Source organism: Equus quagga, chromosome 3 (assembly GCF_021613505.1).
Source record: "Equus quagga isolate Etosha38 chromosome 3, UCLA_HA_Equagga_1.0, whole genome shotgun sequence".
Taxonomy (NCBI): Eukaryota; Metazoa; Chordata; class Mammalia; order Perissodactyla; family Equidae; genus Equus; species Equus quagga.
In genome coordinates this window covers 9036236-9050415 of record NC_060269.1, presented here as the reverse complement: position 1 = coordinate 9050415, position 14180 = coordinate 9036236, and the positions used below count along the sequence as shown (strand labels likewise).

At 39.6% G+C, this 14180-nt stretch overlaps 1 protein-coding gene across 1 annotated transcript in view; it reads left to right on the top strand.

Annotated features, from left to right (window-relative positions):
- LOC124237259 (uncharacterized) overlaps positions 1-14180 on the top strand; it is a 73831-nt gene that overhangs the window by 5161 nt on the left and 54490 nt on the right. The window contains exon 2 of the mRNA XM_046656719.1: positions 1940-2124. Within this exon, the coding sequence (XP_046512675.1) occupies positions 1940-2124 (185 nt within the window). The remainder of the gene's footprint in view (positions 1-1939; positions 2125-14180) is intronic.

Genomic DNA, 14180 nt, shown 5'->3' with positions numbered 1-14180 from the left:
AGGAAATACTGCTTAATTAAACACATCCATGGCAGTTTGATGCTGCCACATTACACGCTCTCGGATAAAGAGGGGAGACTCTGTTTCCCCTCAAAAAGCTGGACGATACATGTTCTCTTTCCCCGGATTAAAGAAGTTGTGGTACACTACCGTATTGCGTTTCGAGAAATCTTCTACTCTCCACAAGATGTGAAGAAGTTGGAGATGAAGGGAAATCCATTGTTCGGAATTTTTATAGAAAATTATGCACCTTCTTTCAAAGCCAACATAAAGTTTGGCAGTAAAATATATTTGTTAGAACTGAGACTCTGGAGTCAGACCTCATAGATTTGAATCCTGGCTCTGCCATTTACCAGCTTTGGGAAGTTGAGCAAATTTCTTAATCTTTCTAAGCCTCCAGCATCCTCGTCTGTAAAATGGGAATAATAACGCCACTACCTTTGAAGGCAGCTGTGAAGAGTAAATGCGGTGGCACTTAGAGGTGCTTCGCACAGTTTTTGGAACTGAGAAAGCACTCAGCGTTTGGTTATGGTTGTGATAACCGTAATCAAGGCATAATCAGGAGTCACACACATACACACAGTTGCACACAGAAGAAGAAGCGAATCTTATTTTAGCTAGAAAAAAATTAACCAGAATTGGCTAAGAGACAACCAGGTCTTACCCTCTTGTCCCGAGCTTTTACCCTCAGTTTTACCATCATTTATCACATCTTCTAAGTTTTTTACTGAAACTAACCAAGATGGCCTAGGACAGAGGGCTTCCCCGACCTTGATGGTGCAGCTTTCCTGGCCCCACTAAGACTGCTTGTTCTGTGAACGGCTGAGAGAAAGAATAGGGCTGCCCCTGCAATGTGCTATACTGTCTAGGTGGCACGTGTTTTTTTAATGCATTTTCTTTTTTCCTCTCAGATTACATCCACTGCCACCACTTTCTCTGTGTGATATTTTGCTCTTTTTCTTTTCTGTTGTATGTCTTCTCATTGTTTGTTCCTCGTCATGGACAGACCTGAAACCTTAGCTACAACTATAGCCCTCACTCCTCCAACAGCCAGTGGGCAAGGCCCTTTAAATCCTCCTTTTCAGAATTGCCTCTTCCTTCCATTTCCACTGCTGCCAACCCAACCCAAGCCCCAGTCTCTCCTGTGTGGCCTCTGGTAATAGCATCCTGTCCTCCACACTGTAGTCCCACCAGTCCATCCTGCAGTTCACCGCCGGAACACTCCTTCACTCAACAACCTCACAGCATACCATTGGCTGTTAAGACAAAGTTAAAAGTGCCTAATAAAGTGTTCAAAAGGGAAAATTCAAAGGAAAACAATCACACTAAGATGTTTTTTCTAAATAGGCAATAGTTTAAAAGATGGTCACATGGAAGGAAGGAAGGAAGGAAGGTAGGAAGAAAGAAAGGAAGGGAGAAAGGAAAAAAGGAAGGAAGGAGGAAGGCAGGAAAGAAGGTAGGAAGGAAGGAAGGAGAGAAGGAAGGAAGGAGAAAAGGAAGGAAGAAGGAAGGGGCTCTTAGACTTTAGAGCTCAAGGTCAAGCTTACCTTTAATATGATAATAGTCAGAGCAGTAGCCCTGCATTTCCCCCCATGAGCAAAAGGATGGAAGCTGCACATTGTCATTGACTGACGACCTTTGCAAGATCTCCTTTCAGACATATTAACTTAAATACCGATTTTTCCTTAAAAATTGTCATTATTAGTCAAATGCATAAAAACAAATAATTACACTTTCTCAAGAATCTATTATAATTTCAAATCATAGCTCTGTTTTAGGTAAGATATCCAATGTATTATATTGTGCCATTTTTCCTGTTACTTTCTTATACTTTTTCTAGTTTCACTGGTCGCTAAAGAGAAATACAGCTCTCCTCTCGCTAACTGTAAGAACACATTATAACCTTGATTAAAACAACTTATTGTCTGTATTTTGGCAGGAAACTCCTCTCGAGAAGTCATAAAACTAAGAAGTTTTCATCCTGGGATCAACCCCAAAGACTTTGTCATACTTTTTTTGTGCTGCTGATATTAATTTCCCAGATAACTTTAAGTTTCTTTGTCCTAAAAATTCATCAAGATTTGAGCACTCTTAAAAAAAAAGGAGCTTCAGCACAAATGAAAGGTAAATGAATGACGAATTTCTTGTTTGTTTGTTTTTTAATCACATTCTCAGTTTTAAGTTAGATGAGCCCCCGGGAAATATCTGGGCTGGGGCAGCTCAGTTGATTCTGTTCTATTTTTCAGAGATTCCAAGTGTTTCCAGTTCTAGTTTCTTTTCTCTAACAGGGAAACAGAAACGCTTCCCACAATTTTCAACAGGGCTCAGAAACCATTGCCATTCCTGTCCCCTCATTCAAATTCAATCTGAATAAACTTTAGTTGAAGTCTGTTGAATTGTAGCGCTTTCTGTCATGTATGTGTGTATACATTACACATGGAATAATCTATTGGAATGTATTCATGCCTATTCTCCAGTGCTCCGGGAACTATCAAAGCCACCTGTTCCCAGAGACCGGCACAAACTTTACAGACCCCCTTATATCTTCAAAATGGAGCTCACGTGCCAGAAGTAAAAGAAAACTGAAGCTTGTCACTTTTATGTAGGTATTTGGCAAAGTGTTCTTAAGAAATGAAAATTTTTTTTTCTTATCTTATCATAAAACAACCTCAGGCCTGCAGGCGTCCTCCACCGGTAACCAGTCCCACTCGCCTTCAATATCATTAAGATATTTTTCTGGAAAAATTTCTTCATCCCTCTTGAAGCGGTGTTTGCTGTTTAAAATAAAAATATTTAACAGCTGCTTTGAGAGACTGTTGTTATAGCAAAAGTAGAATAATATATACACGTGATGGCATTTATGGGGCATCTCTGCCATTTAGTTTTAGACGATGTGGCAATAGCAATGGCAGATTTGTCACTTGTGAATTGGTGACGAAGTTGTGGCCAAAAACTTGATCAGATTTCTAATGTATAAATATTTTAAAAACAAAACAAAAAATAAAAATCTTTGAGTCAGAGACATTGATGTGAAATGAATACTTGTAATAAGCAATCACGACTATGAAGTTTTCCCTGAGTATCAATTTTTAATTTCTCTTCTTAGACACAGTTCGATTTACACGTTGAAGGGATAACCCTTCACAATTTTAGAATCCAAAACATCTGCAACAGCTGGCTCTTAACTCTTTCTCTAAGGGTGTGACTAAGCGGTCTCCCTGCCACCACTCTGAAATTCATTCTCCTTCTCACAGCTAGACAGCATAAAACGTCCTTGCTCAGAGCTCTTCAATAGCCCCAGTTGCCTTCACTGAAAACTAAGCTTCCTTGCCACTCACATTGTAATGGAGCTCTGCTCAGGGGAGCTTCCTCTCACAGCAGCCCACAAATATGTCCTCCTTTGACGCTGAAAATAAAGGCTGTAGTCCCAAGCACAACATGGACTTTACACATGGTCCTCCTCCTTTCTGATTCCTCTCTTCCTTGTTTATTACCCCTTCTCATTAAGGAACAAGCCCAGATATTAACTCTTCTGGGAACCTTTCCTTGACCACGTGCCCCATCCTGTCCAAGGCTGTGCCCCTATGGAACCCTAGGAACAGTATTCCTCACATTCAGTTGTATGTACTCGTTTATCTGTTTATCAACTTGATCAGACAGGAAGCTCCTAGAAGATCAGAATGCTATCTTTCTTATAACTGATTTCCATTGCGGGCCTGCTGCCTGTCATAAATACCCGTCAAATTCTGGATTCATCAATAGTATATGGAAAAATCAAGAAGAACTGTCCTAAAGGACCATAAAATGCACACAAAAATTTTCTTAACTCATCCAAAGACATTAGTACAGAGAGCTGACATCTAATCTATTTGAATGCATGTATTCTTTTAATAGAACATCTCCAGAAGACAGGCAATGCATTTTAGCAGAAACTTGTAAGCCTTTCAAGTCTAAAACATGATAATACAGAGAATTACCTAGTGCTATTCACTAAGTTCAAGAATGCCAGTGGATAGATTTGATCTGTGTAAGTGACCATTTACTTCTTTTTACTCTGCCTGCCGTAAATACCATCTCATACTCAGCAAACGCTGTTGCTGCTAATTTCAGCTTTTCAAGGTTTTGACTGGTCCTTTCACTAATAAAAAATAAAACAATTCAAAGGATCTGTTATATTTATATGTATATATATAAAATGTTTATATCCAAAGAACAACAGTGGTGATAAGGAAGCTATCAAAAACAACAGAAGTGGGCTGGCCCAGTGGTATAGTGGTTAAGTTCAGCATGCTCTGCTGTCTCAGCCAGGTTCACTGGTTCGGATCCCAGGTGCGGACATACCCCACTCACCAAGTCGTGCTACGGCGGCATCCCACATACAAAATAGAGGAAGATGGGCACAAATCTTAGCCCAGGGCCACTCTTCCTCAAGCAAAAAAAGGAAGATTGGCAACAGGTGTTAGCTCAAGGCCAATCTTCCTCACCAAAAACAACCAGAAGCAATTGCCAAATGACTTGCCTGAAATGCTTCATAAGATTTGATGTCCACAACGCCCTGTACCCAAGTAGGAAAACACTATTACTATCAGATAATGAACCTGAGGTCTTGCCCAAGGTCACGCAGCTAGTAAAAATGAAAAAATGTCATTTGAACCCAGAAAGTCAGACCACAGTACCCATGTGATTAGCCTGCCTTCCGATTCAATACTATGCCATTACTACCTACAGCACCAATACTTAATAATGATGATAATTATAAGTTATGTATCAACCTCTTCCATCCCCTTAAATCATATGAAGAAATAATACTCAACAATATCATCTTTAGGGCTAGAATTTAACATATAATTTTTATCAGGTAGGTGATTTAGAATGCATGTGAATTTGCAATGAGCGTTACTGAATTTTGGATTGCTGAGATGCCTTCAATAGTTTGAGGCAGACCTGCAGTTTGCAACATTCACTTTCTTCAGCCACTGCTGGTTAGTCCTCCGGTTACGCAGCCTTTCCTCATAGTGCAAGCTGTGAAAAGGAACAGTACATTGTGAAGCCTGAAGTCCCGGCTGGTTGAAAGGAGAATATCCAGCAGGGCTCTTTTTATATATGTTTGAGAGTTTAATCATGTACTGCTGGGTAGATGTTTGGCCTGTGAAGGTTGCACAGTAGTCTCTTACAGTATACCATACAAGTGCCCATACGGGGGGAAAGATCTGACAGGCTGATGAAGCCTCCAACCTGGGCAATTATTTCAGCAAATCTCCATAACCGTGGACTTCTTAAACCACATGACCCTTTTCATACCCCTGTCTCTATTAATTGGAAACAATGTCACTTAGGAAAAATAACTCCTTCGATTTTTTTCCTCCTCTGATCTTAGCTGAAGAGAAAGCTGTTATAAGCTCCTGGCCCTTCATGGGACCTAAAATTCCAGCAGCTTTCTGGATCCCACACACACATAGGAAAAAAGTATTTGATTACATAAAGTCGAGGAGGAATAGAATTTTATTGTATTCAGCTGCCTTGAAGCCACCTGTTCTTCTCTCTAATTTCTGGAATTTGCCAAATATTCAATAGCCAGAAAACTCTTTTGATCTGCTAACTAGGCATGTGAATCATAACATTATTTCTCCCTGGAAGATGTCCCCCATGGGAGTATTGGTGAGTTACAAGATCCTAGTGTCCCAGTGAGGCACTCTGTAATACCCTTGAAAAACCAATCTTGCCAAGATGGTCAGCCCAGCATTAAAGATCCTTCTGAGACTGTCATCATGTTCATTTGTGGTCTGCTTGTGACTAAGCAGAAATTCAAGATGGACCCTGAGAATAAAGTCAGCTTTGTGGCATTTGTCAACAAAGCTATATTACTGTTTGATCCAGATGACTCTCTAGATAAAAGAGAGATGCCTGTAAATCATACAGTGGATGTAATTTAAGAAGTGCTGAGCAAAAATGGCCCTGAGCAGCAAAGAATACTATGATTATATTTTTCTTTTAGTTTCCCAGATTATTAGTGTCACATCCTTCACAATTCCCCGCATTAATTCTGCCAGCTGGGAAAACACCTCTAGCTTTGAGAAGGGAAAGGACAATGATGCTTAGCAGCCCAGATCCTGCGGAGAGGGAGAGTGGCAAGAATGGCTGAAGCTTCTCTCTGTGAAACCTCATGCAATCTTCCAGTCCAATTTACAAGATAAAATTACCGGACCTTATTTGGTAATGAAAAAATGCATTTACAATGAGAATTTTCATCTTAAAAAAAAGTCAGGACATTTCCTTTTTAATGAGAAAGAAATAGGTTTTATTACTATGCTAGTTCCTACCAGTCTTATTTTCCCCGTATGCTGTATATTTATGACTTTTTCTGTATTATCCTCAGCAGTGCCCGGAGAATCTGTTCTATTATTCTGTTCTTCCTATGATAAAGAACTTAAGTTGACGTCAACAAGGAATGTGTACTGAAAGTGCTGTCAGATTAGATTCAAAAGTCAGCCATTGTGAATTTGAACATGTTACTATTAAAATGAGACCAAGGAGACCTCTGGTTAGATATTATCTGATTATTTCTGCCCTCATTAGTTTATTTGGATGGGACTTTGGCTTGCAAATGTGCTGCTTTTTGCACACATGTCCAGTTTTTCCTAAAGCAAATAAAATAATTCCAAGTATATATGAGACTCTGATGATAATTTTTCAAATATTGCACACTTTTTTCCGTGTAAAATATTGTCTCCCGTTGGAGTCTTTGTATATAAGAACAGACACTGCTGATGAAGGCACTGGCGGATCTTTTTGTTATTTAACCTGCTCTCTGTTGATATATGCTTTACTAACAAGACGAAGTTTCATTTTGTAAAAGGGTACGCAGTGCATTTTTAAAAAATTTTTAATGAAAAGAAGATTTTATAGACCCTTATTATTTTTTTCAAAGTGTTTTTCTTCTCGGTACTAAAGACTTAAAATCTATTAATAGCGAAGCAGCACTATATAAACAATATTTTGCTCACATCTGCTATGTGACTGGGGGAAGTTACTTTCTGCCTTTGAGATTCATTGTCCCCATGTCCTGAGAAAGAAACTAACCCTAATACTTGTTTTGTAGGATGGTTAAGAAATCACAATACTGATTGGAAAGTGTCTATTGTCTGGTCTGATAAATTCAAAAAAAAGCAGGATTGCTGTTTTTAACAATACTGAAATCACTTGGTTACTTAGTTTTTTCTTAATTTCAAGGAATCTCTTTTGTCTCTCTCTCAATGATTTAATGGCACTCTGATCTTTGTTTTAACTCTGGTCAAATCATTAATGAATCTTCTAACAGCCCCCTCTCCAAGTTTTTATACACCTCTTTATGACCATTGCCACGTATTAATTCAGAACTATATATCTATACTCTCAGTTTCCTTTTTCTTTCTCCAAATCTTACCATACACCTTGGTGACTTCAGTGTGAAACATAAATTCACTCACTTTCTTTTGTTTTCATTCTGACTGTACATAAATATCTATTAATATCTATTAGGTAAACTCTGTACTAGGCAATTGAGATGTTATGGTGAACAAAACAGACACTTTTTCTGCCTTTTATGGACCTCACACCCTAATTGTGAAGGCGGCATTAACCAAATAAGACCAACATATGAAAAATCATAACAATAATAAATTACAACTATGTTAAGTACCACATAGGAAAGAAACATGGTCTTTTTGACTATATAGAAGAGGAATCCAGGAGTCAAAAGAGGCTTTCTTGAGTAAAATTGACATGAGATTTGAAAGACGAGTAAGAGTTAAGTAGGAGAAAGGTATTGTTGGGGGTGAGAACAGAAGGGAGCAAAGCAGAAGCAACAGCAGGAGCTGAGGCCCTGTGATGGAAGGGAGCAAGGCACGTTCAGTCCATGTGAGACGGCTGGAGTGGCTGAAAGGGCCTCGGGTGAAAGGAGGCCAGGGAGGTGGGGCGGGATGAGACACTAAGCTGTGCTCTCTCAGATGTATTAATGATTTTAGTCTTTATCCCAAGAGCAATGGAAGCCACTACATGTTTTTAAGAAACAGGTCAGTGACATGAATACATTTGTGTTTTGAAAGATCTCTCTGGATGCTCTTTAGAGCATTAGGGGCCTGAGAGCTTTTCAAACTCTAAGGTGCCTACAAATCACCTGGAATGTTGTTAACGCAGATTCGGATCCAGTAGGCCCGGGAGTGGGGCCTCTTCCAATGAATTCCCAGATGGCCTGGATTACCACCGGTCCACAGACCGCACTTTGAGTAGCAAAGGTTTAGAGCAAGAAAGTAAGGATAGAGTAAGGTGGGAGGCCAGGAAATCTTAGGAAGCTATTCTATGATTCATTTAATCAATATTTATTTACTATTTACTAAGTGCCAGCTCGAGTCCCCCTTCCAGACTGTGGGAACAGGATGGTTAAGAAAATAGACAGCGTCTCAGTTTGTAAGTAGCTTACTTGCTGGTGGCTACTGCGTTGTATAGGTGAGAGGCGACAGAAGCTTTGGCTGGAATAGTGGCCAGATTGTGGAGACATTTACACGGCAAAGCAGTCTAAGAGAGACACTGATTTTTGAAGGATGAGAGAGAAGATTTGACAAGGAAGACTTCCAGTTTCAGACTATCTTTGAGATACTCACATAAAGTACATATTTAAATCTATGGATCTAGAGCTCAAAATAAATGTCAAGGTTGGCAGGGTGATCACAAGTTAGATTTTCTATAGGTTGCCTGTGTGGTACCTTAAATATATTCAAGTGGAGGTGTCAGGTAGCAGCTACCCTCCTCCGGCCACCCGCACTATTACCCAGCCCCATACCCCTTGCCTCCTACTTTTCTGAGAAACATATGGCTATCAGCTGTTTTCTGTTCCCACACTTACATTTAGCCTTATCTGACCCGAACATCACTTCTTTTCTCCAGTCTCTGGATAACGGATATCTCTTCCCTAAAATTAATCGCAGTCACATTCCTTAAATGAATAATTTACACTCGTGTCCATTCTCTCCCCTGGCATTCTTGTTCTACTCACTGCAAACTAGTTTCTCCCCCAGAAACTCATTCAGTCAATCAATTCAATCTACAGTTGTTAAGTCCTTAACTTGTTTTGACTTCTGTGCCACAATATTGCATACTTCCTTCTTCTGGAAACTCTTATTCTCTGTCTTCTACTTCATACATCACATATGTTTTCCTTTTCTCTCTCCAAGCATCCCTTTTAATCACTTCTGCTAACTCTTGGCCTTCGAGGAATCTGTTTAATGTTGATATAACTTAAAATTTTATGTTTTCCTTCTTCTCATTACACAGTAACACTTCTCATTATACCCTTAACCCAATTATTTATATGCTTGATATCTGAATCACTAATTCATTCTTTTCTGTGCTCCAGACCCACATAGTCAACTGCCTACAGGACATTGCCAGTTGGATGACCACAGACACCTTAAAGGCAACATGTCTAAACCTGAACTCACCTTCATTTACTGAAATGACTTTCCTACCCTGTTTTACTGTGCTTAGTAAATGCTCTTGGCAGAAGCCTGAGATCCAGCCAAGACTTATTTATCCTTCTCCTTCCCACCCAAAAACCAGAAGACCAAAATCTATTCATTCTATTTCCCCTTCACCATTACCTCCACTACGGCTCTCCTCCAGGACCTCATCAGCCCTTACCGGGATCACTGAACCAGCCTAAAAGAAAAATCTCTGTATGTCTTTGCTCTTTCTTTCTTCCATTTCATCTTTAAACCATTGTCAGTGTGATTTTTCATTTTGTGGCCTAAAAATTTTCACTGCTTCTCTACTCCTTTTAAGAAAATGGCAGAAAACACTAGTGTCCTGTTCAGGTTCTCCATGATCTAGGACCTATGTATCTTTATAATTTCTATTTCTCATGATAATCTCTCTTATAATCCAATAGTAGTGAGCTCCTGGTATTTTGAATTTGCCAGACTATTTCATAACAACATGCCTTCTAGTGTGGAATGCCATGAGATTCTTCTAGCTGAAAGGCCCCTCTCTAGTCAACTTGGGAGAAATATGTTCATCTTTCCAGACTCAATTTGAGCATCTTCTTTTTCTGAGAATCTTTCCTGATGCCCCTCTCTCTTTTGTGTTTATGCTGTACACAGGCACGTGTTTCTTTCATGGTAGAGCAATTTACTTGTGCTTCTATTGATATGCCTATATTTACTAAACTGTAAATTACTCGAGGACAAGATTTTATCTTTGTAACTCTGAATTTCCCAACCCAACTCAATGCGTGATAATATAAATTCAATATAAAATCTGATATGTAAGACAATAATTCAACCCATGCCTGCATAGTGCCACATCTTGTCTCATGCCACCCATTGTCCTAGTCAGCTCCTAATTTTGCATGGGGTTAATTCTACCCTGTTCCTTTTTTCTTACACAGTTAGGCAGTATTCCAAAATAATCGCGTTTCATAACAACCTACAGTGGGAAACCCACTCCTCTAGCTCTCCCATAACGAACTTGAATGCCAAGGCATCTGGCTTGGATCTCTCTACTCACTATAAACCTTGGATTGCCATCCTCTCCTGGGAGCCACAGCGTTTCTACCTCCCCTGCATCTACTTTATCCGCATTAGTTGTACAGTTGAGCCACTTTGGGGAGTGTTAACACCGCTATATATGGAGCAAGAATTACATGCATTACTTCCGACAGCTTCTTCTGGGCCCTAGTTTATTAATTTTCATCTTAAACTGACTATAATTTTCCCATGTGTGGCCTTGACACCATACTATAAAACCAGACTTTTATGTGTAAAAACTGTCATCTATTGAGCAATTAGAAAGTGCCAGGCACTCTTAAAAATTCTTTGCTTGTGAAACAGAACAGTTGGAATGAGAGAGCATCAAATCAGGTAGGTTAAAAAGAGCAAGAACAAGAGAGGGAAAAGGAATTCTTTTATATTTGTACAAAACTAAATTTCCTTATGAGGTTCTATTCCCCTTTGTCAGTAACGAATCTTGCTACTTACAGTCATAGTCATTTATGAATCAAAACATACTCATACTTAAGTAAATATTTACTGTAACTAATGTATTTTTCTCTCAGCCAATGCTTACAACTCCCTCTCTGATCTTCTTCCAATTCTCCAAAGTCTTATTCTCTTATTCCATCTATTTCCATTTTCGAATTTCCCTGCCTCGCTTGTGCCAGGAACTGGGAGCAGCAAGGACAGAATGGAAGTCTTGCTCATGGTCGGGTGCACATCAGCATGATTGTAGGCAGTGCGTCATTTCTTCTGTTTCATCTGCTCCTCCAGCTGGTGCAGGGACCTTACAGTCTCTCTTGGCATAGATGGCTTCCGAGGTTGGCTTTTATTGTGCAGCCAAGAGAATGACCTTCATGTGCCATATGGGCCCCCTTGCAGCTTACTCACTTGGATAATTCCCTAGAGGCATGGCTGAAGCTTCCCTTTTTTATCCCCAGTGGGTGATCTAGCCCATGTCCTCTGCTGGTGTGGTCATTGGCCATGCTGAGCTGATATATAAGTTTTATTCCCATTCCAGCCTGCTGAAACACTTTAAAAGAAAGAATCTAAAAATAAACTTATTTCTCACAGCTCCATGTAATGTGCCAATTTGATCAGCATGCTTTATTAGTTGAAATAAAGTTATTAATTGAAAATGTTGAGTATTACTGTGAAGAGAAAAGAGCCCTGAGACTTCACATGAGATCTCTATCTATGTTAACAACTCATTAAATTTTCAACCTTTGCATCCAATTAATCAACTACTTACAATTTTACCTAATTATACCAACATTCTTCCTGCATTCTCATCCACAAGTACATTATTAAAAGTTATCGTCAATGTCTTGAAGAAAATGAGGTTCTACATGTCTAGAGAATTCTCTGGTAATCTTAACAAGCAAGGAAGGGAGGAAGGAAAATAAAGATAACAAAGAGAGAAAGAAACAAAAGAAAGAGGGAGGGAAAGAGAGAGGGAGGAGGGAGATGCGGAGGAAAAAAAAGAATAAGAACCAAAAAAAGAGAAAGAAAGGAATGGAAAATTCCCATTATCAATCCAAACTCAGCTCAGTATGGGCAAAAGTACTCATTGCGATCATCCTCGAGTGTTCACAAATCAAGAATTTATTAGTCTGCTGCATAAGGTGCAGGTTTTTTCCATAATTTTAAAAAAATTCGTAGAACTCTTCTTCCCAACCAAAGTCTTATCTGGAAAAAGCAAAGCATTTATGTCTTGGTTGGGGTCGCAGCGCAGGTGCTCAGTCTCTCCCTGTACTTCTTGCCCACCCCCAACCCCTCCCTCTTGCGCTGCCATCCTTATGAGTTCTGTTAAGAAGCGCAGGGCATGGAGAACCACAGACATGGAGGACCAAAGTTTGTAAAACTGCAGTTCGGTAGACCTTTCTCTCAAATTACTGCAAGCTCACCAATCTGCAGTATCCATAATCTATTCTGTCTTCTATTTATTGGAAACCAGGATGTTCTTTTCTGCCTCCAATTTTCTAGCATTCCTTCCATTTCCTACAAGTCCTCAAAATGTATTAGCAGCAGACATGTAGACATCTCTTCCCCAAGTTCCTGCGGAACCTAGGATATTTGTGTGGACCATCTGGAGTACCAAGTCCACCTATAAATTATCCCACCTCTCTTGCAGATTAATTCCCACCTGACAATGTGTGCTCTATCCTCTCTAGCTGAAGGATCATTTCCACTGACAAAGGAGCTAAAACTTTGTGAAGTGAAGGAGTTCTGCTTTTCCCTGGTCGTCTGTTAACATTATACCATCTGTCCCAAGCAGCAGGCTTACGCTTACTTTGCCTTTTCCTTGCTTTTAACATGCCTGAAAAAGCCCTTTGATACCATTGACATTTTTCTGAAGCCACATTCTACTCAGGGTTACAGATTTTCTGCTGCAGTTTATATAAGTTTACAGCACTTTCAATATTAGTTCTTGGTCACGTCATTTAATTTCCATGTTTTGTGCATGACATAGTCCACTCTAAATCAACAGAAACTAAGTGTTAGTTGATGCTCTGTATTATAAACTTGAGCTCTTTAAAATGCTCTTTCTAGAAAGAACTATGCCACTCTACCCCCTTACTCCACCAACTTTTTACTCACCCATTTTAGGATCCTCCATTATAGGGAATTTTTTGTTTTTGAGTTATCAATCCCTGCTGAACTACTTTTCCTTTTAAAGTCCCAGGATGAGATTCCATAAATTACTTTGCTCCTACCGGATACAATCTACCTTCCTGAACTTTCCACTGCACATGTGACACTTATGCCTGGTGTTCCCTCCTTTAGTTATAACCATCTGCATCCAACATCTCCAGGTATCCAATCACCCTTGTTTGATGGTCGCCATTAGGTCCACAGTAGTAGTGCTAATTATTATGTGTTCTATGTTCTGAAAAATAAAAATATCATTCAAGACCTTTGTTATGGGTTGAATGTGTCCCTGCAAAAATTCACATACTGAAGTTCTAACCCCTAGCACCTCAAAATGCGGCTTTATTAGGAAATAGTGTCATTGCAGATGTAATTAGTTGAGATTAAGTCATACAGAGTAGAGTGGGTCCCTTATCCAACATGACTGGTGTCCTTATGAAAAGGGGAAATTTAGACAGAGGCACACACTGGGAGAAGGCCATGGGAACATGAAGAGATCAGGGTGACTCATCTACAAACGGAAGAATGCCAAAGATTGCTGGCTAACCACCAGAGGCTAGAGGAGAGGCACAGAACAGATCTTCCCTCACAGCTCTCAGAAGAAACCAACCCTGCCAGTGCCTAGATCTTGGACTTGTAGCCTCCAGAACGGCAAGACAATAAAATTCTGTTTAAGCCACCTAGTTTACAGTACTTTGTTATTCCACCCCAGCAAACTAAGACAACCAGCTATAAACACATCAAATGGTATGCTTTTAGAAGAATTTGTCTTCCGGATGAATCCACATGATCAGAAAATCCCATCACTATAGATACTTGTATATTTCCTTTGTCAGTTTTTTCATTTTTTTCCTGGAGCCCCTCACCCATTTGCTCCATGTAGCTGGAAAGTCTTACCTCCCTGTAAATTTTACCTTCATTTGGTTTATTATATGGTCACTTTAGATGGAAGATAAATATGTTTCCTGACTCTCTTAATATTTTCTTCACTGAATCACTTGGCAA